Genomic DNA, 22,075 nt, shown 5'->3' with positions numbered 1-22,075 from the left:
TTAGAACATGTAGAACATAAAAAAATATAAAATGATTTATATTTTACTTGATTTATTGTTTAATGCTTATGATTATTATTTTGATATAATAAATACAAAATAGATCTATTTTGTATCTTATCTATGTTGTCTTTATTTCTAGTTATAAGTTTCTAAAAAATTCCTATATAAAATTACTGAAATATTAAATAGTTCTATGTATTATTATATTGTTATTTAATATTTTAAAAAGTTCATATTTAAATATAATTTATAAATAATTTAAATTTGATGATAAAAAGAGAAAAAAGATACTTATAAAAAATTGTAATTATCTATTTATTTTATACTTGCATATAAATAAAAATATATATTCTAGTAATTCCAGTAACAACAAAGAACAACAAATCATTTTCTAGGGAAAAGATATGTTTTTGATTACATATTTTCAGAATGACTGACGGGCGGCAACTATTTGTTTATAGATTTATACGTTATAAATAAGATTCAATAAAATATGAAAGTTTAAAAAAAATATTGTAATAAAAATAATATGCCCAATGTTATTAATTAAAATTTTATTTAAGTTTTAATTTATTTTATCAATGAAAATATATATCAAATAATAGCGGTTAATCTCAAGATTTGTTTTATTAATTATTAATAAGATATAAATATTATTTTCATTCGATTGATTTTATAAATAATTGTTAAAATTATGTATTTTAATAATTAATTTAATATTTAAATAATTTGTATTACTTGATGTCTTTCGTATGGTTGAATCTTTTCAATCTCTTGAAAATAACCAACGTATAATTGTAAAAAGATGAAACGTTTAAAGAGCGAATTAATTAATGCTACAATTGAATCATATTTAAAACGACGTCATTATCAGGCAGGTTACATTTTGATTTTTACTTCAATAATTTTATTTAAATTTAAATTAGAATTAATAAATATGACATAACCTCTTATTATTTTTAAATATTAATTATAGACTAGCGACGTTTTTTGTAAAAACAATCAAGTATATTGTAGAACGAGTGATGAAATGACTCTGAATGCAACTGCTGCTTCTGCCACATCTCAAGATAATTCAATTATTTTTAGTGCCATTAGTATTGATGTTGCTGCTGCAGATCAAGCATATCAGCGGTACATCCTTTTGTGTTTAAAATATTTATAACTAAATATATATCTTTTTAATGCATTAATTTGATTATAATTATTGTTTATTTTATTTTAAAAATAAATATTTTCTTTAGGTTAAAGATGTGGGTAAATATTGTACTCGATGATAAATTAAAAATGGAATTAAAAGGGCTTCTATACCCTGTATTTTGTCACTTGTATTTAGAGATGCTACATGCTGGTAACAGGCAAGCAGCAATTCAATTTTTAAAAACACATCAAAATGAGTTCAACAGTGAAACGGAGAAAGATTTTTTAGAAGAACTATCTAGTGTGTTTTCAGTACAAGATATTGAATTAAGACCTTTAGTAAATTCATTTAGAACTAGAAAATATAAAGTGGATATGTCTGATGTTGCTCATTTATGTCTTCAACAATTTCTCTCGAAACACGGACATATAATATTAATGCAGGTAATAAAGTTATAATGTATCAAACATTAAGTATAACAAATTGTTAATGAAACTATCTTTTTTTAATTTTTATTAACAATATATAATGCTTTATTTATAGATAATAAATACTCATGTGACAATAATTAAAAAAATGAATGTGCCTGAAACAGATACAGAAGGTTGTGAAGAAACAGGTTTACGTTCTGAAGTAGGAATTAATGGATATGTAGAACAACCATTGGGTACTGGAGCTGATCGTGAAATGAGAGAACTCCAAGAGGCTATAAGATTAATCCGAAATAATGCTCATCAACCTCTACGAATATTTGCAGTAAATAATGCTGTTGAAAAGTAATTATATATAAATTGGAATTTATTTATATGAAAAGATGATTTTATTGGAGGTTAGTGTAACAAATATTAAGAATCTTTGAGAATCATATAAAATATTTATTTTTATAGTGCAAGTAGTGGTGTAATTCCACCGAATATGGATAAATTAGCAATAGGATTTAGTACTACAGAAATTAGATTATGGGGTATAAATGAAACAGTATTAATTAAGCCAAAGTATGAAGAACCTTCTTTCACATTTGCCTCAAATATTCCATTTTTACATCAATTTTATGAAACATCGAACAGAATGTAAGTTTCTAATTTAATTTTAATTTCAAAATATCATTTTTTAGTTTCATAATATCATTTCAAGATATTATAATATCTTAAATTTAAAATTATATATTCATTCATTATATTTTAAGGACTCAAGGAGGGGCAGTGATACTTAGAGGTCATACAGACATTGTACATGATTTAAGGTTTATTCCAGAATCTGATATATTACTTTCTGTATCTAGTGATAAAGATATGAGGGCATGGAGACTTAATGATTATACATGTGCAGCTATTTATAGGTATTTATATTAATTTTATATGAATATTTTATGAATGGAATTATAACTATTATTAATTATTAATTATTATTACTAATTATCATTAAAAAAATACATAATTTGTTTCAGTGGTCATAATTATCCTATATGGTGCATGGATCTTAGTGTATTCAATTTATATGTAGCAACAGGATCTCATGATAGAACTGCTAAATTATGGTCTTTAGATAGGATATATCCATTACGTATATTCGCTGGTCACTTTTTAGATATAAATGTACGTATTTTAGATTAAGAGATAGATTTTATATTTGTATAAAATTATACAGAAATTTGAAAAAGATAAATATGTAAAAAGAAAAATGATAATTTTTATGTTAATTTTATTATGTATATTATATATGTATTTTACATATATTATGTTATAGTGCGTAAAATTTCATCCAAATGCTCGATATTTAGCTACTGGATCTGCTGATAAGACTGTGAGATTATGGGATAAAGATGACGGAAATTTATTAAGAGTATATATAGGTGCACAATCAACAATTTACAGTTTAGCTTTTAGTCCGGATGGAAAATATTTGGCAGCTGCAGGTAAAACATTAATTAACTAATGAATATTTTATAAACTATAAAATTTTATTTTTTTACATATGTTACATATCTTTTATATATTTAAATAAATTTATATTTTTATTAATTAAAATTTTATTTTAGGTGATGACAAATCCATTTTTGTTTGGGATTTAGCAACTAATGCATTATTGACAGAACTCAAAGGCCACGAAGACACAATTATGAATTTAGATTGGAGTTTTGATAGCCAATACATTGCTAGTGGAAGTCTAGATGGCACTATTCGTTTATGGCCTACGCATGATCATATTAAAACTATTAATAGGTAATTTTTAATATTATAAAATATCTCTATTAATTGAAAAGAAATATATTATATATTATATTTTTATTATATGTTGTTTCATATAGTAATTCATCAAATCTAGTACCTGAAACGGAATCACCACAAATATACTCAACTTATTGTTCGAGTATTCTTTCTTTACATTATTATAATAAAAATAATTCGCTTGTGTGCATTGGAACTGTGGATAATTTGTAATATATTGACGAAATGAAGAATATTAAATACATATATTTGTAAATAACGCTTTTTATTATTTTTCTTTGTAAATTATTACACTGAATAAATTTTTTTTTAATACTGCAATATTATAACACAAAAAATGCTAAGTCTTACTATCAAAATTTTTTAATGTATTATGTAACAAACGTTGAAATAATTTGTTTTGCATAAAATCCGAGAAAGAAGATGAATGCAAACCACAATATCGGCCTCCATGTTTCGATATTTCTCGTTATTCGCAATGGTTCAACATTATGTGTTCGTATACTGAAAACGAAATCTTTAATTAATATTAAAATTGTTTTTTGAAAGTTTTTATCATATTATATTTTCTTATAATTTTAGTTGTTTATCATGAATCATTATATAATATATATTTTATATATATATATATATTATTTTACATTTAACTGAATATAATTTTTTATTAAATGAATTACCATGATTTTAACTGCTTTTCAACAGTTTTAGCCACATTTAATTCCAAGAAAGAATTTTGTTTTGTAATTAATCGATCTTTATCTTTTACATTATTAGTGATATCACAATTTATGCTATTATAAACGCTATTATTTTGATCATTTCTTAAGAGATTATTATTTTCTTCAATTGAATTTCTTCGCAACTCAGTATGTTCAAAAATGTCACGTAATTCAATGACACTATTTACACTGCTAAAATGTGAAAATATATATTTTTTTTTTACTATTTAAAATATTATATTATATTATTATGCAATAAATAATAAGAAAATAATACAAACTCTGTTCGATGTAATTTTTCGTTTTCCCATTTTTGCGTTTCGAAACATAATGATGGACGTCTTAAAGTAACTCTTCCGGAAACAGAGTTTCGTTGTCTAGGAACTTCCTGAATATAAAAAGAATTAAAAGTCTTTTATATCCTTAATATTTTTATATAGTTATAATATAGTTATAATAATAGTTATAATATAAGAATTAATGAGATTAATTAAAATTAAAATTAAATTATAAGAAATAAAATAGCAAATGCCTTTAAAACATCTTGAGAACATAAAGGTCGTGTAATTGTAGCGATGCTAGCTCTTCTCCTAGCCATCTGCAAATAAAATTAAGAAAAAATTAATTAAAAAATTAATATATCATTGATAACATCTATAATCTATAACATATTTTTTTCTAATATATTATTAATTTTTGACGAACCATTGTTCGATTATTGCAAGGTAATCCATTTCTGTATCGAATTTTAGGTAAATCATCTCCCATCTCTCCAGAAGTTTCTTCTATCATAATATTATTCTTCAACAAAATTTCTCTAGAAAATAATTTTTAAATCATATATAAGATAATAATATAATAATAAGAATTATTATTTTTCAAACATCATTAAAAATCATTATTTTTCTTCAAAAAAAAATTTAATTTAATTTATTATTTACACAAGAAATATAATAAAAAAAAAGAAAAGTTTAAAGAAAGAAAGTGTTTACTTGATTTCTTCAATATCTGTTGCTAGATTTTCGCATCTGGATCGTAATAATTGCAGATACTTGTCACCTATAAAAATCGCTCTAGAAAGTCTGTGTTCTTGGTACACTGCTCCCAGTGTTTCAGCAGCGCAAGAAATTCTATGGGCTGACCGTGCTATCATGTCTAATCGATGACGAACTTTTTCTACTTTGTCTATTGACTCTTGATCCGTGCAAAGCGAACATAAATCCTATTATTATTAGAAAACAATAGATTATAGAAATTAATAATAAATAATTTATTAATAAAATAAATTTTTTTAAAAATCTTTTAAAAATTATTATGTTGTTATATTATGTTTTTTTTTGTTTTTTTTTAAAATTGTTTATGAATTTTTTACATCGTAATGAAAAGTAAATTTAATTTTCTAAGAAAAATATTGATATTTTTAATTTGATATTTAGAAAAAATCTACAAAAGATTAAGGATCGAAAAGGGATAATATGTTACACTTACTTTTATATCCTCTTGCATTCTTTGTATTTCATTCATAAAATTTCGTTCCGACTGATCTCGTTGACGCAGCGATAAAACCATTCTTCGATGTAAGGTAATTCTATCGGAACCAAGTCCTATTGAAAACGCAATATATTTGCGCTGTAATTAAGAAACGGATCAATATCTATATGCAAAAAATATAGATTTATATTTATAAATTTATATTATATAAAATGATATATTCGATAATTTATTAACCTCGAGCTCTTTCTCCGGTAAATTTTCTCTGAAACAAGAAACAGAAAAAGAAACAAAGAGATTAATCAAGATTATTGAAAATTCATATATAATAATAAATTCAAAAGAAATTGTTTGAATTGTACCTGTACACGTTATCTATATCTTTAGAGCACGATAATCCGATAATCTGTAGTTTGATGTCGTTAAAACTAGGAAAAGCTAGAAATTGCATTCTTTCATCGAACGATTCTTCCTCTTTCATGTATTTGCAACGGCATTTTGCGCGATGGTATCGTTCACAGTCACCTTCCGATAAAGATCTTCTTGTGGCAAAAAATCTCTGGAACGGACAATATCAAATGATATACGTACATATAGATTCGTGAACAATATTTTTATTTTAAACGGATATGGTTTTTAACATTTTTCATTTCTCTATAAATATTTCATTACGCGATCAGAACTGAAAAGGAATTTCAGCAAAAGCATCCAGACGTTTTATTTCGAATTTTCCAAAGATATAAGGTAAGTATACTGCCTAACGTTTGCCCGTTCGCAATGCTTCCAGAGCAAATATTATTTTTCCTATCGAACGGAATAGATTGCCAGATGTAATGCGATCATGCGGTATAGTAACAACGATTCAAGATACGTAATATTTCGGATATCTGGCAATATGGAAGATAGCGTGTTTATCACAATTTTCTTCCTTTTTTTTTTATTCTTTGATCCAGATTATTCCAAAACCGGTGAATTATCTCGCGATAAATCATTTTGATGACACGAATAATTGGAAACACGTTTGATATACGTTCACAGAAATAATTGGGAATACGTTTAATACGTATTTTCACGAGAAAGGAAAAGTTTTAAAAAAGGACAAACGACATATTAAAATGATTACCAACTTGTCGCTCCTCTCGTTTCGAACGAAATTCCTCAGGATCCTCGCTTTCCTCGTGCTCATCAATTTCCCTCGAAAGTTTCCGCGATGGTTCAGTCATCGAGCAAAACAATGACAAGGGTTGCGACAATGGACTGTCACTTTTCGATCGCCGCCTCTCGATCTTCCCTTCGTCCCTCGAACACAACGCAGCGTGCATATTCCGTTCAATCGAATCATCCTCGCTATCGGAACCGATCGAGCTATCCTCGTGACTCGACATTTCGGCATCGACTGATGTATATTTCCCGAGGCGACCGGCACTCGATGCGTTCACAAACGAGCGGGGATACTCCGAATCTTTGATCTTAACCAGATCTGCGAATCAAAAAGGAATAGATCTTCAACAATATACATTTTATTTTTAGTCTTTCTTTTCTTTTTTTCCCTCTCCCCCCTTTTCTCTTTTTTCTTTCTCTTTCTTTTTTTATCTTTTAATTCGATTCAAATTGTAGGATGGATTTACCGGTGGCATGGGAACAAATTGAGCGTGTGGCATGCACTGAATTTCCACGATGGAAATCGATTGTCCCATTGGTCGAGTTGTTCGTCTCGCCGTTTCCAATTTTTTTCTCCGCGAACGATCGGACGGTGTTGGTCGGATCGGTTGATGAATCGGTCTGATGGGAATTAATCGCGACATTTTCATCGGCGACCTAATCGAAAGACAACGATCGTTAAGAGTAAGGAGATGATTATTTTTAACTCTTAACGGTCCAGCGTTTCAGCTCTAAGTTTAGACAGTGTGTTGGACGTCTGATAAACCGAGTGTCACTATAATGGATAGTTCTCCTGTGGTATTCAGGATGACGATTGAAATCAGGCCAAGGTTTTCTTTCGCTCTTATTTCGCTTTTTGATCGATCGAAACGAACGAGACCAATTTTTCAATTTTCTAAACCCCTCCTCTCGCGCGATTGTACTTTGTAAACGTTTTGAAAAAAATCGATGCGATTACATTTTTCAACACATTCGGTGAACCTGCAAACCTCTTTATCGCGTATGTTTTTCAAATTATCACTATCAATTGCCGATATTAAATTTAGTTATTATCCCCGCTATCGTGCGAATATTAAAAGATGAAATATGAAATAAAATTTACGTCGTTTATGCATATTACAAGAGAGTAAAATATTAATATTCGCTAAATAAATTTATTCTCGGCGAATGTGTTACTCTTTCGAGAACCTCTTTCTCGAGAATCAAATTCTATACTACAGATTTCTCTAATTCTCGAAACTCATCCCAGTGGAAAATTTCATTTTCGTGAACGCGCGAAATGAAATATCACCGCATTCAGATTATTCCTAACGAAAATATTTTTGATGCAGTAGATCGATCGAATTCTACGAAATTAATTTGGCTCGTATGAAAGATTTCGCGAAAACGGGGACTAAAATATCCAGCCAAGGAAAATAGAAGCAAGGGCCGTTAAGAGTTAATTGATCGATATAAGTGCGCTCTGTGTATATCAGCTTACTTTCAACTCGGAATAATTCCCATTATTATTCAACTTATAACGTTTCCCGATCGAAGTCTCGGTAATCGTGGAATAATTATCCACGATCGTATCCTCTCGAACTTGAGACAACTCGATCGTCTTCGGAGATAACGAACCAACTTTCGAAGCCTGCCCGTTATTCGAGGATGGCTTTTCGCTGAGACGATCCGGCGATGAACCGCTCAAAAACTTCTCACTCTCGATCAACGAACGATAAGTTACCAATTCTCTTTTGTGCAAACTCGTTTGTTGATCAGCTTCATCGTTATCGTTCGAATCGTTATCCTCTCGAATACCCTCGATTCGAACGGACGGGCTGCTCGAAGTTCGTCTAAAATCGAGCGTCTCCTTTTCCTTCTCTTGATCGATCTGCGCGATCACGTCGAACGATCGATAAAACACGGACAATTTCCGTTTCGGTATTGTTGATAAGTTGCATGCCTCGTTCGAGGTCGCGTAATTAGCCATATTCAAGCACGTGGCCCCTTGTTTTTGGCCCGTGTTTATTTCCGCCGATCGGTGTTGCCTCTCACGATCGCCACTCGTCGATTCGTCCATTTCTCGATTCTTCCTTCTTTTTCTTCTTTTCTTCTTTTTTCTTTTTTTTTTTTTTTCTTTATCTTCAACTCGTTGAAATTCGCCAACAGAAACAGAGCACACACTTGTATTCTTTTCGTCTCACCTTTCGCACCTATTCAAATTGAAGAGAAAGAGAGATGAACGTTGGAACAGTAATTTCTCTCCGAGTTTAATTTTTTCAGGCGCGAGGAGGGGACACGTGAAAGCGATCGAAGATGATGAACGGGGATCATGGAATGAATCGATCCTCAACCACGACCTCAACTTGGCGAAAATACCTACGGAAAGTTGTAACACGGTTAACCGCGCGCTGCTAAGCAGATTATTACGTAATAGAGAGAATGGTATCAATGCCAATGAGGAAAGAGCGTAGCGGTCCGCGCGTCAAATAAACCAGTACGTTTTAGTAATTAAACGGGGATGAGAGTGTAGCGATCCGCGCGGTTTTACCACCCGCGATAACGTCCTCCTCCTCCTCCCCCTCCTCCTCCTTCTTCTCCTCCTCCTCCTCCTCCTCCTCTTCCTCCTCGAGATAAACAGTTTGCATATACATTAGATCCGTTCGTTAATTAGAACCGTCACCGATTTACCCAATTTAGCGCGGCGATCATATCATTGAAGCGATAAATTGGCCTGTCCTTGCTACTGGATGAATAAACGTTAAATCGGCACGTTAAACATCCACACATGCTTCGAACTTCTACGCGCTAACTCATTAAGACGTATGCGCATATAACTACTCGTGTATTCATCGTATAGACAAACGAGTCTTAATTGCAATCACAAATATTCGTCCGCGGTTGTACGCGTGCGATGCATAATGATCCGTGTTGGGTATACTTCTTCGCCTTAACCAACATCGTCATATTTGTCGAAAGCATTAATGAGCGAGTCGGATGTAACTCGTGCGAGATCTTCCCGGAAATTCTCACGGATATAAACAGACTATAAATCCGTCTCATATCGAAAAGATCGAACATTTTTTTTTTAAATCATTTTATCGAATCATTCTATAATTCAGCTGATCGCGATAATTTATTTATTTTTGTAATGCAATTATAATAATGTAGTTATTATTTTTTTCTTTTTCATCGTATATCGCGAGATGTTGATTCACCTTGGCCTTGATATTATGATGAAAATCCAATTACATGTAATAATATTAGATATTTTTAACAAGATTCCATGAGCTAGCTAGAACCAGCCCGACTATATATAAAATTCTCGCCAAGTTTTTAAAAAAACTGAGATATGTATATCTTTACCCCTTCCCTTCCCAGAGATATATATGTTAATTTATCTATTTCATTTCAACGAATCGATTAAACTAGACTTTGCGTAACTTTCACTCGTTAGTCACGAGGGGGGGATCACCGTGTTCGTTTGAAATCTGATTCGCCTTCGAACCGCGGATAAATAAAGAAGCATCTAAGAAGAATTAACGTGACGTAAGGATCGATGTAAGGAATAAATTTTCTCTTACCCAGTAGCGCAGTTTTTTTTTTTTTTACGCGAGTTCGAGAATCGTGCGTTCTTGGTAACGCGTCGGCTCGTGCCCCCTCATTCAGAAAAATCGTAGCGGAAGTGATGGCATTTCGCGGATTTCGCTTCGTTCATTCTCATATAATATCGGTTTAAAACAAATTGCATGGGATGGAAAATAGCGTGATAAAGATTGAAAATAAGTAACTGAAGGAATACGACTGGTACGAACGCCGCAAGCAGACTGAATGCGAATGCGTGTAAAACTGCTCTCTTTCTCGCTCTGCCTCTCCTCTCCTTTTCGTTCAACCAATTCTATCCTCGGCTTCCCTCTTTTTCCCTCTTTTTCTCACTTTATCCCAGCTTTTTGTTTCTTTTTCTCACCTCTTCTCCTCGCTTCCGTGTGTATGTACTTCTTTCGCGTTTCCATACTCTTTTGATCCGGAAAAAATGTTGAAATGTTTTCAAAATGTATATTCGACAAGTATGTGCATACATTATAAACGTATCCGGGGAATCACACACAATATCTGCTCATTCATGTAAATATAAAGATTTCTCTCGTATAAGGTTGTATTATTAATTTCATTGTTCGTCCATTTATACTGTAATATGAAATATAATGTTTTATTTATTGTTTCAATAATTTATCGTAAAAGAAATATTAACTCAATGAAAAAAGATATTTCTCTCTTATTGTAGCTATCAATTTTGAGTTTATTAATTCCTTTGTTATCGATTTATGAGATTTTTTTTAATGATGATTTTTTAATAATTTATCAGAGACATGCTCCATTAATTTATCATCGATTTGTAATACTTCTTTGTTATTCGTTAATTATTTACAAGGCATAGATACTACGAAGGATAGATACTCGTCTTTCTCCTACAAATATTTTGTATCAATAAATTAATTATAATTTTTAATACGTTTGTAAGAAATTTATCGACTATACAAGTACTCTGGCGTTTTTAAAGAAGATTTGATCTTATGTTTAACAACGATTTAACTTTTTTCTATAAGATTAAATCTTCTATTTATCAAAATGGAAACAGAAAAGTTGGAATAACAATTTTATTATGGTTCACGTACGATTATATCTCTTATACCACGGTTATTTTTACGCATGTGCATTTTGAAGAAAGTATTTAGGCCAATGTCGTATCATGTGTGAAAACCCACGAGTTCTATTTTTATGGGAAATCCTGTGGTAAATTATTGTGTAGTTTCGCGATAATCGAGATTTCCTGGTTAATGTATCATGCGTGAAGAAATACTCGTAATCGAGTAAATAAAATATATGTAGAATTTATCTCTAATCTACTTAAATTATAATACATTAAAGAATCATCGTTCTCTTATCTCGTTTTGTTAACGATTAATAAAAAAAAAATAAAATTCGGATACTGAAAGAAAAACTTGAATAAAATTTTACGTTTATGTACGTATACTTTTGTTAAAAATAAATACTTATCGTTCACGGTCATCCAACGATGACCCAACTTTATATTCTACGTTCGAGTTCTCCATATTTTTTACTCCGATATTTTTTTTTTTTTTTTTTTTTTTTTGATGAAAGATATTCACGCATCGAATCTATTTTATCTCGATTTAAAAATATTGTACAGCTTCGAACCAATTTGATTTTCAATCGATCATATGAAATTCGAAACAAAATTTTTTAACGAACCTAAATAACAAACAATAAAATAACAAAAGAAAAATGTTCTTGAATCGATGATAAATTACGTTATTCGACAAACGATAAAACGTAATGATTAATGATTGCGTCAAAATTTATCTTAAGTCAATAATATTTTCACTCACTTAATATTATGTAAGAATTTTTATCCGAACCAAGATCAATTGTTGTACGATCGTTAATTGTATTCCAATTATCGTAATTAAGTACATCAAGAATCATCACTGAATTAATATCAATCATATATTCGAGACCGACGTCTGATCTGAAATAAAAATTAATTTCGATCAATGATGTATTTTTTTTATAATATAATTCTTAAATGAAGATTGATCGTATGGACAATTGTACACAACTTTGTACATTGTCATTAATGATTTATTGAAATGAGAAAGAAAAAGAAAAAGAAAAAGGAAATGAAAATTCAAGAATCGTAAAATATTGCACATAAGTTTCATTGTATTGTTTAAATCCGGTTCGTGGCACAAACAACGGACACGTAATATATTAATCGCTGTAGTACACTTATCCATTATTTTTTTCGTTATGATATTTTATTCTTCCTTTTTTTCTCTTCTTTGAAATCGAAATCGACATGCTTCAATATTTCTGAATCTTTCCTTTCTGTCTGATTCATGATATCGACTCGAGTTTGCTTAACCATCAGTTTAGTCTTGAACTGCACGCCACGCGCATTAACAACGTTTATCAACAACGTTTTATCAACAACGTTTTATTTCGTTTCTATTCGTGTCATTATCAAGGAAATGTGCAACCACATTCTATCGAACATAATTTTCGTTTCACTTCTTGTCATTCTATCGTACGCGATCGACGACGAACTTTACGGTAAATAAATTTTCTACGACAGTATGAATAAATGTGAATGTGCATATATCATTTGTATGATTATCTTCGTGTCAAACGATATGTAATCAAAAAAATCAAAATTTGTAAATCATCTTGTTTAAGAAGACATTTCGTCATGAATATCGATAGACGGTTTTTATCCAGTTTTTTCTGGAAAAAAAATATCTGTTCTCTTTCATGGACTTTGTTTTAAGTTATCCACTTGAATTCTCTAAAAAAAGAAAGAAAAAACGAAATCTGGATCTCTTCTCTCTCGTGAATTTTGTTGACTGGAATTATGATGGACTGTTTGTTCTTCGTCACAACGACATGTGTATCATTATAACGAATATAACGAATTGGTCCTCGTGAATTCGGTAGTCCATGATGCAAACAAAATATTTAGATATACTTACTTACTCGTAGATGTTTCATGTGCTTTTTTGTGACATTATAATTGCATCATGCATCACCAAATCAAAAATTCTTTTTTCGATAAATTATAACAAATTATATCATGAATCATGTTCGATATTGTGTTATATTGCTGTATTAAAAAAAGGACGAATATAAATTTAAAATATCTTATATCTCAGTGTACTCACATCTTAGATTAACGTGATAATGTCACAAGGAATAAAACGAATATTATATATTTCTTGTTTCTCTTCATTTTTATTAGAAGGGAGTCAATGTATGTTGGAAGATGGTAAGACAGGCATCTGCAAGAAATTAACCGATTGTCCAATGAGAATACGAGAGGTGCAACGAGGCATAAGGCATTCGGCTTCAACGGGAAGATGCGGATTCTCTGATTTTACTGAGATCGTTTGTTGTCCTATAATGAATTTCGAAAGAAAAGTGTTGCTTCGTCCGGCTGATATTGGTATGAGCGTTTATTATTCAAAAAAATATCGAATGAGTCATACAGAAGGCAATCTAATCAATTCATTAAGATAAAAGCAGATTGAGTCATTATAGGTTATTAAAATTTCAAAAAATAAAATAAAGTTAATCAGTTTGACTTCTGAATGACTGAATGATATGAATGAATACATAATTTAGATTTAGAAACTTTAATAGTAAAATATTAATTCGAATATTATAATTGCGAATCACTAATAAATTTTTATCAAATTTTTGTTTTTTATAATTATTCATCGAATGTATCCATATTTTATTATCAAAGATCGATAGAGGAAGTTTATATTCCGGCGTTATTTTTAGAAGATATTCTAAAAATGCTTATAACGTGAAAGTTTAATAATTTATGATTGCTGATCATACGATATATAAATTCACGCTTATATCATGTATTCGTATATGTGAAAAATGTACGTACACATACACAAATCTGTAGATAATAATTAATGTTTGGGAATACAAAAGTACCAGAATTTGTCTTTTATTAATTTTCAAAATAGTTTGATACTATAATTATTTTAAATGTTTAAAATAACATCGTAATTTTTAAACATTTATTTTTAAAAAGAAAGAACGAAAAGAAAATTCAATGAAAATTAACTATCTTAATATCAAATTTCATATATTTTAATCGAATTTAAAATAAAATACAAAAATGCATAAAAGTACGATGAAAAGAAATTCATTGACAAAACATCGTTATCATATAATAAATCAACTGGTATAAAGTGATTTGCATGCCCAATTTAAAATTTAAATAATCGATCTTTTTTTTAGTTGAAAATTTATAAATAATACGTAAAATAAAATTGTACGTATTATCGAAAAGAATTCATACAATTTTTTTGAAGAGGTTATTTATTTAGAGAATCGTTTAATGATTTATTTTAATTCATATTTAGTTCATGATTTATATTTCTATAAGTCTAAGTAATCATTACACACAATTTTTAACTAAATCGTTCAATCCATTTATTACAATAACACGATTTTCAGCTTGTCAAGAATACGGCAATAATAGTGCAACAACAAAAGAGGATAAAAATTTGTCTCTCCACATATTTAATGGAAAATTGGCTATGTCCAATGAATTTCCATACGTAGTGGCTTTAGGATATGAAAACGACAACATTTCCGAACCTATCAAATATAATTGTGGAGGCAGTTTGATATCTTCTCAGCATGTATTGACTGCGGCACACTGTGTCAGTAATATAAATGAGAAAGTACCAATCGAAGTGAGTATTATTAAAAGATTTGAAACTAAAATCAAATCAAATTAACAATGAACTCTTTTATTAATCTTTTACACGTTGTTCCAGGTACGATTAGGAAACGAAGATATACAAAGTATCGAATCGAACGTGCAACGGATTCCGATAAGCGACATAATATATCATCCGAAGTATAAACGCAGTACACAATATAACGACGTCGCTATTTTGAGGCTGAAAACAAAGATACAAGTTTCGAAAACGACTAAGCCTATTTGTCTTCAAACCAAATCCTTAAGATCATTGAAGATAACACCGAGAACATCTTTAATAGTGATTGGATGGGGCGCTACGAGTTTCGATGCCGAGAATTCTGTCAAATTGAGAAAGACGCCTAGTCTCAGGTGAAGCAAAATTATCTCTAATAATTTTTAATCAAAATTCTATTAAATTGCAAAATTTGAGATAGACTCTTTTAAACATTTTTGCATATTGTCTTTTTAAATTTAAATTTAAATTTAAATTATTAAATTTATAATGAAACTTTTTATTTATAATATTTGTTTCAAATATCACAGCATTGTGAGTAAAGAGGAATGCGAAAAACATTACATAGGGCATCCAAGATTACCTAATGGCATCGACGACAATTTCATTTGCGCTATGGACAATAATGCCAGTCGAAGGGCGGACGCTTGTCAAGGAGACAGTGGAGGCCCATTGTTAATGATGACCGAAAAAGGTGATAGCGTAATTGGAATCACAGCTTTCGGTAATACTTGTGGTTCACCTGCCCCGGGTGTTTACACCGCGATTTATTCTTATTTAGATTGGATCGAGGAACATGTTTGGACGAATAAAAATGAGAAAAAAAATGTCGTGAAAACAGGATTTTTCAACATTACGATCACGTTCCAGTGAAACATACTTTACATGTGTTTGCCAATACGTATCTCAGGTAATGATCTCCAGGTAATGGAATTCGATTATATCATGGAGATTATTTTGTATTGCGGGTTCTGTCAGATGATCATACGTGACATGACAGATGATTAATGAACTGTTATCGATAAAAGGAAAAAAAAAGATGAGAAAAGGGGATAAACATTAACAAAACCCTCTTTTATTTATTCACATTCTGTACAAATAGTATTTTACATAATGTCTGATAATATCTATTTTGCCAACTCGAGTATTGACCGGTAATGTGTGATAAGCATCGATTTGAATACTCATTAAAAACGAAGTACAATTAAAAAATAATAGATCTCGAAATAAAGAGATAGACATCGTTGTTCAATGTTATTACGAATCGATCGTGTTATTTTATTTTAGAAAATGGATAAAACGAAAAAAAAATTGTTAAACTGAAATAAAAAAAAAAAAGATTTTGCAAACGATTCATTCATTTACATTTAACAAGGGCCTCGTATCTTCGAAGTTGTTACTTTTTAAGATAAGATGCAAAAAAAACATACCAGCACCAAGGTTTAAAGCGATTCCAAGTAATCTACGTTTTCCTCATAATGATTAAAATTTTGTAAACCACAAAAACCATATCAACGCATATAAATATAAGTGGATATATCCATGTCTCGCGTGGAGGGTAAGTCGTCGAATTTATCATAGAACATCGAAATCCTTATTTATTCAACAAAGGGTGTACAACGATTATGATACAAGTGTACGCGATATGCGATGTAATACTGTTAACGATCAGGTGCAATTAGTAGATATATAATTAATTTACAGTCTAACGAACGAGTTCCAAAGAATTTCATTATTCCCACGGTCTCTCCGTGACGCACGATTCAAGCGAAATTAATCGGGAGTCGTTTCGTCGTTCATCAACTAATCGTAACTTCTTATCTTTTATTCTTTGAAAATATTCCGTGCGTATATAAAATTTAAAGAAGAGATATTTCCATCGTATAATAATTAAATACGTATTGTATTCCCATCACCCGTAAAAATCTTCCAATTTCGTAATTGAAATTTAATTTCCTTTAATCGAACCGAGAAAATTGATGGAGCAAAAATAATCCAAAATACAAGATTAAGAAGAAAAAGAAGATCGATCAATTCAGATTATCTAATGCATCTATAGTCCGTTCAAAATTGACCAACCGTTCAAAATTATCATCAGGACAAATATATTTTTGAACGATCGATCGATTCCAAACGAACCAATACGATATAGCAACAAGAATAATTTAAAAAAAAAAAAAAGACACGAATGAATTTATCTTCTTCGAAGCCTGTCCACGCTAAAACGACCCTCGCCACAATTGTATCTTACAATTTCACCCCCATTTAGTGGCTATAGTGTACAACGATCTGAGAAGTTCAAGCGCCCTGTTGTCAGACGCGAAACTCTCGTCCTCCTGCAGGGAATTATTCTCGTCCGATACCTTCTCCGATCGTCTCGCTATATTCGCCGAATTTTCCGTGGTCGAGCGAAATTTACGGCTCTTCTTACTCCTGAACGTGGTCACAGGCGGCTCGGTAATCAACGGCGGCGCGGTCGAACCGCTTCTCGCGTAATTAACCGACTTAACGGCGGGCAGATTGAGCTGATTAATCTCGGCCACCACGTTCTTCGACTCCTCGGACGAGAATTCGTTCACGGGCAACCTGAGCAGCGCGTTCAACAACTCCTCCTTCTCCCGTTGCAACGTGTTGTTCGTTGCCGGATCGTTGCAATGCCGTATCAAAAGGAGGACGAGTTGTCGAACGGTCTCGTTATTATCCGCCTGTTTCATCACTCTCATCAACGTATCGGTGCTCGAAGCGTTTAATTTGCCGAACAATTTCTCCGCAATTTCGTTCTCCGTCCCGTTCGACTTGCTCGCGGCGGCCGTGTAAGGAAGCAAAGTCACCAAGCCCTGTTGGCCAGCCAACGATTTCGTGGACGTGACGGAGGACGTTATCGTGGTAGTGATGCTGGATCGTGTGGTGATCAGTGGCTTTGGCGTCACGGTGTTCGTGAACGAAGTTGGAAGCAGGGAGAAGCTCGTCGGCGAGTCCTCGTCCCTGGACGATCTTTGCACGGAAAGCGACGTATCCTCGTCCGTGGACGACGACTCCTCCGAACCGATCGACATGTCGTCATCGAAGGAAGGCGTGTTCCCGTATTCTATCCTCTCCCGACTGTCCGTGACGGTGAACTGCGTTCCCGTTGTCACCGTCGATTCGAGATCCGACTCCAAATCGTAGTTGATCCTTTGAGGATCGACGAACACGGAGGTCTCCCACAGATGGGTGACAGCCGGCGACGAGGTCCAATGATCGTTGTCCAATACTTTGGGTTCTTCCTTCTTGCGACTCGTGGATTCGAACGGGTCGTTAGAGTCGTTCGCGTAAGACGTCGTAGTCTCGACGCTGGATACGGTTGTTGTTACAGGGAATTCGGTTAGAAGGGTCGTCGCAGGCGTCGCTCTCTCGGTTGTCTCGATATTGTGCTCGTCCACGCGATTGTAAAGATTCCTGAATTTCGTGTAACTGTTTCGCGACGTAGGCAGGGAAATTCCAACTTTTGCCTCGGTCAACAACGACTTTTCTCGAGGAATTTTGAAAGGTTGCTCGGTCGACGTCTCGTAATTCTTGGTCGAGGCGAAGGTCGTCGCGCGTACGTTGTGCGCCGACGTCTGTGTGCTGGGATAATTCTCGGGCCTCAGGGACGCGGCAATCTTGTCGTTCCCCTTTCGAATCGCTTGGGAATGAGCGTCGAACAACGGAGGACTCAGCTGTTGCTCGGGCTTTTTGCTGGTCGATTTCTTGTTCCAATTGTAGGTGACCATGTGCACGAACATCGATGGCGGTAAGGGCGTCGGTGAGACGACGTAATTATCGCTCACGGGAGTGGTGAGGAACGATATTTTGTCCGTGTACGGTTCGGTCGCGGTTGTCGTGACGCTGTTGTTTTGGAAACCCCCGACTCGATTTTGATTCTCGTCGGAAGAGGGGAGACGGCCCTCCGTTGACTCGACGCTTTCTTTCTCTATCTCGTTATTCCGATTGTAATAAGATCCGCTCGTGTACGGCGTGCTGTTCGCCTCTGCCGTAAACTCTGTGCTCTCTGTCGGTGGCATGGAACTCTCGAAATAGTTACTAGAGACGGGATTCAACGATACCAAGTTCGTACTGTATTCGAAGAAATCTTGGCCAGATGTTCTGGGTGTAGTGTAATAGGTACTTGGCAACGTGCTCAAGGCCTCGTAAATATTTTCTTGTACCGCCGTAGTGCTTGGTAATTCGAAAGTAGTGGGATAAGTGGTGGTCAATTTCTGCCTGACATCGTTGCTGTCGTCGGAGAAGTCTAGAACCTCGTCCTTTTCCCCGCCCAATGAATCGTCATCTTCGTCCTCCTGCTGGGCAGGATAAGGAGTGGTGGTGGTAGCCCATAGATCGGTTTCCAAAGTAGTTCGAGACGGTTCGGTGGGTCTGATCTCGGTCAATACCTTCTTGAACGTGTCTGGATCCAATAAATACGCGGACAAAGCATGGGTGAACACTTGTGCCAGTTCTCGAAGTCTGGTACCGTTCGACTTTCGAAGGTCGTCCAGTGATCCTCCGCTTTGTTGAAGCTCCAGATCGTCGTCCTCTCCGTAACTGTTCGCGTTATCCAGACGATCTTCCGTGCTCGTCGCGTTATCTATCTCCACAGCGTCGTTCAATTTGAACAGTTCCGTGTACGAATCGATGGTGTGTCGGGTCAGAAGGCTGGTCGGCACTTGCACCGTTCCATTGCTTTTTTTCGAAAGTGTATCGACGGATGCTACGTTCACGGACGAGTCCGTAGTCTCGTTGGAGTTAAAGTTCTCGGTAGCCGTGGAAAAATAGAGCGCCAGAGAGTGTAAGGTGGATGGGTCGGGGGGAACGGAAACATTGGTCGCTCTCTCGCCACCTTTGAACGCGTCGGACAGGCCGGGCACGCTGTGCTCCAGATTCTTCAGGGAATGGAGCATGCTTAACACGTGCTCCCTCTCGGAGGATCGCGACCCGTTCGTCTTGCTTCCACTCGTCGATGTAGGATGTTTCGATTTCGGCGTGGAAGCTTTCGGCGATGGGTAAGCCGTGGTGTAAGTAGGCACCGTGGGAGTGTAGAGGGTGGGTCTCGAAGTGCTGGTTGCCCAAGTGTAGGCGTAATTCCTGGTGAACGGGACGTAAGGACCCAGAGTGGACATCACTTTGCCCTGTTTGTACGTGAAACTTCTATCGTAAGGGCTCAGATCTTTCTCCGTATTTTCTTGATAAATCGCGGTGGTCTTGTACGGTTTCTCGGTGCTGGTGCTGATGAAGTTTTGTCGATAACCTGGCGAAACCGTGGAAGGGTTCTTCCCGCTCGGTTTCGTATCGCCGTTCAATCCATTGGACCGACTATCGATCGTGTTCACCGGCCTCTCCGTGCCACGAGCGAAATTATTGCTGCGAAAGGACGCGGTCGACGTAGGCGACTGGTAATGACCGGTAGTCGTATACCTCTGTTGCGGGGAGCTCGGTGTCACGGTGTTTTGACGATACGCATCCGTGGCCACGTAGGAACGAGCGGTTGGAGGAATCGTTCCTACGTTAGCCACTCTGTTAGATTCCCTGTTATCGTTAATATTGTGGTGATTTTTATCGACGAAGCTGCTTCGAACGTTGCTGCCTCTAACCTTCTGGTGTCCGCGATACTCGTAGTTGGTATTGGCGAATCGAAGGGATTCGGTTGGTCGGGTATCGAAATTGGCAAACGAGTTTGTCGAGAGGCTACTTTCCGTGGCGATCTCGTCGTTGTAGGGGGTAGTGGTCGCTGTGGGTGTCGGGTATTGCGTGGTCGTCTCGTAATAGGAGTGCGAGTAATCGTTTCTCCTCGTGGACACGTCGTTTTCGTTATCCCGGATGGTCGAAGTGGTCGGGTCGTAATTAGGATTTCTCGTGGTAGAATCCCCTCGATTGATATACAATTGGTAGTAATAGTGATGCGTGTTTCCAGTGTTCTCGTTGAATCGATTCCCACGATTTCCAACGAAAGCCGCGCTTTCCGCAAATTGCTGGGATTCTTTCACAGGGCTGGTATTGCCTCCTCTGAACGTGGTCGACTCGGTATAAGCCGGAGTCACTCTTTGGGAAGCGGTAGTAGAGGTTGAATTATTTCTACCGGACAAACCTTTGAACTTCAATCTCTTCAGAGTTGATCCTTTATCGTCCCGTTGGGCATTCGAGTTTCTATTGGTCACGTAGTAATTCTGAGTCTTTTTCGAGGCTGTGTAATAATCTTGATTCGTGCTCGAATACCTATTCACGTTCCCTTCCTCGGTATTCCTTGTAAATTGATCGAATTGTTGCTTCAAGTTGGGCGGTTGATTCGATGATTGAAACCCATTAACACCGAACAATTGATCGTTATCTCTTTGCGCGTTCGATTCCCGACTGAAATTATTGCCGGAGTCAAAATGACGGGAGGATTTGATCCTCTCTCTGTTCGATTGCAGCTGGTTATCTTGGGGAGGCTCCTCGTAAGGTTTGATCCTTCCATTCTGTTTCCCGTCGTAACTAAGATTTTGAACGTCGTAGTAATCGTCTTGTTGGCCGCGATCTTGCTGCTCGATCGATTGTTGATAGTCGAATTTCGATTTCTTTCGGCTCGTCTCGGCTCGTCTTCTTTCCTCCTCGAATAGCTGCTCGCTGCTTTGCTCGTACAGCTCGGTGGATTTGCTACAGTCCACCTTGAACCACCAATCGCAAATCAACTGCGATTGCTGAAAGATGGTACCGTTGGGACAGAGGAACGATATCTTCCGGCCATTGTCGCAGATGTGGAATACCTGAACAGAAAGAGCTTCATTCACAATTCATCGCGGCTATCGTTGTTTCTTTTTCTTCTTTTTTTCTTCAAAGTAGAGTGATTTCTCATTTGAAAATCTACGCTTTCAATAATTTGACAACTTTTTATCGAAGAAAATTATACATTCTTTTCTTTTTCTTTTTTTTTTTTTATCGGTGAAAGTTTGATATATTTTAAGAAATTTTAAACGCTCTATTCATCGTTTGCTCGATTACGATGTTCACGGAACAAACGCATAGCGATTTCGTAAC

General features: G+C 34.4%; 4 protein-coding genes across 16 annotated transcripts in view; 2 read left to right on the top strand and 2 right to left on the bottom strand.

The window, feature by feature from the left end:
• Positions 1-409: 409 nt before the first annotated feature.
• LOC108002097 (TAF5-like RNA polymerase II p300/CBP-associated factor-associated factor 65 kDa subunit 5L) lies at positions 410-3,631 on the top strand. Its single transcript, XM_017063548.3, has 10 exons — positions 410-877; positions 980-1,137; positions 1,248-1,587; positions 1,688-1,920; positions 2,032-2,214; positions 2,331-2,483; positions 2,592-2,739; positions 2,891-3,059; positions 3,183-3,366; positions 3,453-3,631. Exons 1-10 carry the CDS (start codon positions 809-811, stop codon positions 3,583-3,585), a joined length of 1,770 nt encoding a protein of 589 aa, XP_016919037.1. The 5' UTR covers positions 410-808; the 3' UTR covers positions 3,586-3,631.
• On the bottom strand, positions 3,621-8,802 carry LOC108002096 (uncharacterized). 2 transcript variants are annotated; one of them, XM_017063546.2, is made up of 12 exons: positions 8,224-8,802; positions 7,211-7,400; positions 6,710-7,062; positions 5,945-6,141; positions 5,820-5,847; positions 5,580-5,720; positions 5,084-5,313; positions 4,797-4,908; positions 4,624-4,689; positions 4,373-4,479; positions 4,050-4,283; positions 3,621-3,876 (listed from the first exon to the last, which is right to left on the bottom strand). In XM_017063546.2, the coding sequence occupies exons 1-12, from the start codon at positions 8,800-8,802 to the stop codon at positions 3,744-3,746; spliced, it is 2,370 nt and encodes a 789-aa protein (XP_016919035.2). In that variant the 3' UTR covers positions 3,621-3,743. The 2 variants fall into 2 exon arrangements, with proteins under 2 accessions (XP_016919035.2, XP_061942554.1); XM_062086570.1 differs by having other exon boundaries at positions 4,050-4,280.
• Positions 8,803-10,143: 1,341 nt separating this feature from the next.
• LOC108002098 (serine protease snake) lies at positions 10,144-16,395 on the top strand. Of its 4 annotated transcripts, XM_017063552.3 has the most exons (6): positions 12,644-12,857; positions 13,540-13,743; positions 14,778-15,019; positions 15,104-15,399; positions 15,574-15,737; positions 15,825-16,395. In XM_017063552.3, the coding sequence occupies exons 1-6, from the start codon at positions 12,644-12,646 to the stop codon at positions 15,914-15,916; spliced, it is 1,212 nt and encodes a 403-aa protein (XP_016919041.2). In that variant the 3' UTR covers positions 15,917-16,395. The 4 variants fall into 4 exon arrangements, with proteins under 4 accessions (XP_061942595.1, XP_061942588.1, XP_016919041.2 ...); XM_062086611.1 differs by lacking the exon at positions 12,644-12,857 and adding an exon at positions 10,144-10,283 and having other exon boundaries at positions 15,574-16,395; XM_062086604.1 differs by lacking the exon at positions 12,644-12,857 and adding an exon at positions 10,711-10,847 and having other exon boundaries at positions 15,574-16,395.
• LOC108002095 (mucin-2-like) overlaps positions 16,097-22,075 on the bottom strand; it is a 17,010-nt gene continuing 11,031 nt past the window's right edge. For all 9 annotated transcript variants that reach the window (XM_062086533.1, XM_062086483.1, XM_062086499.1 and 6 more), the window contains one exon: positions 16,097-21,804. In XM_062086533.1, coding sequence (XP_061942517.1) covers positions 17,299-21,804 — 4,506 coding nt within the window. In that variant the 3' untranslated portion in view covers positions 16,097-17,298. The remainder of the gene's footprint in view (positions 21,805-22,075) is intronic.

The sequence above is a fragment of the Apis cerana genome, linkage group LG1 (genome assembly GCF_029169275.1).
Source record: "Apis cerana isolate GH-2021 linkage group LG1, AcerK_1.0, whole genome shotgun sequence".
Lineage (NCBI taxonomy): Eukaryota > Metazoa > Arthropoda > Insecta > Hymenoptera > Apidae > Apis > Apis cerana.
This window is presented reverse-complemented; position numbering and strand designations above follow the sequence as displayed.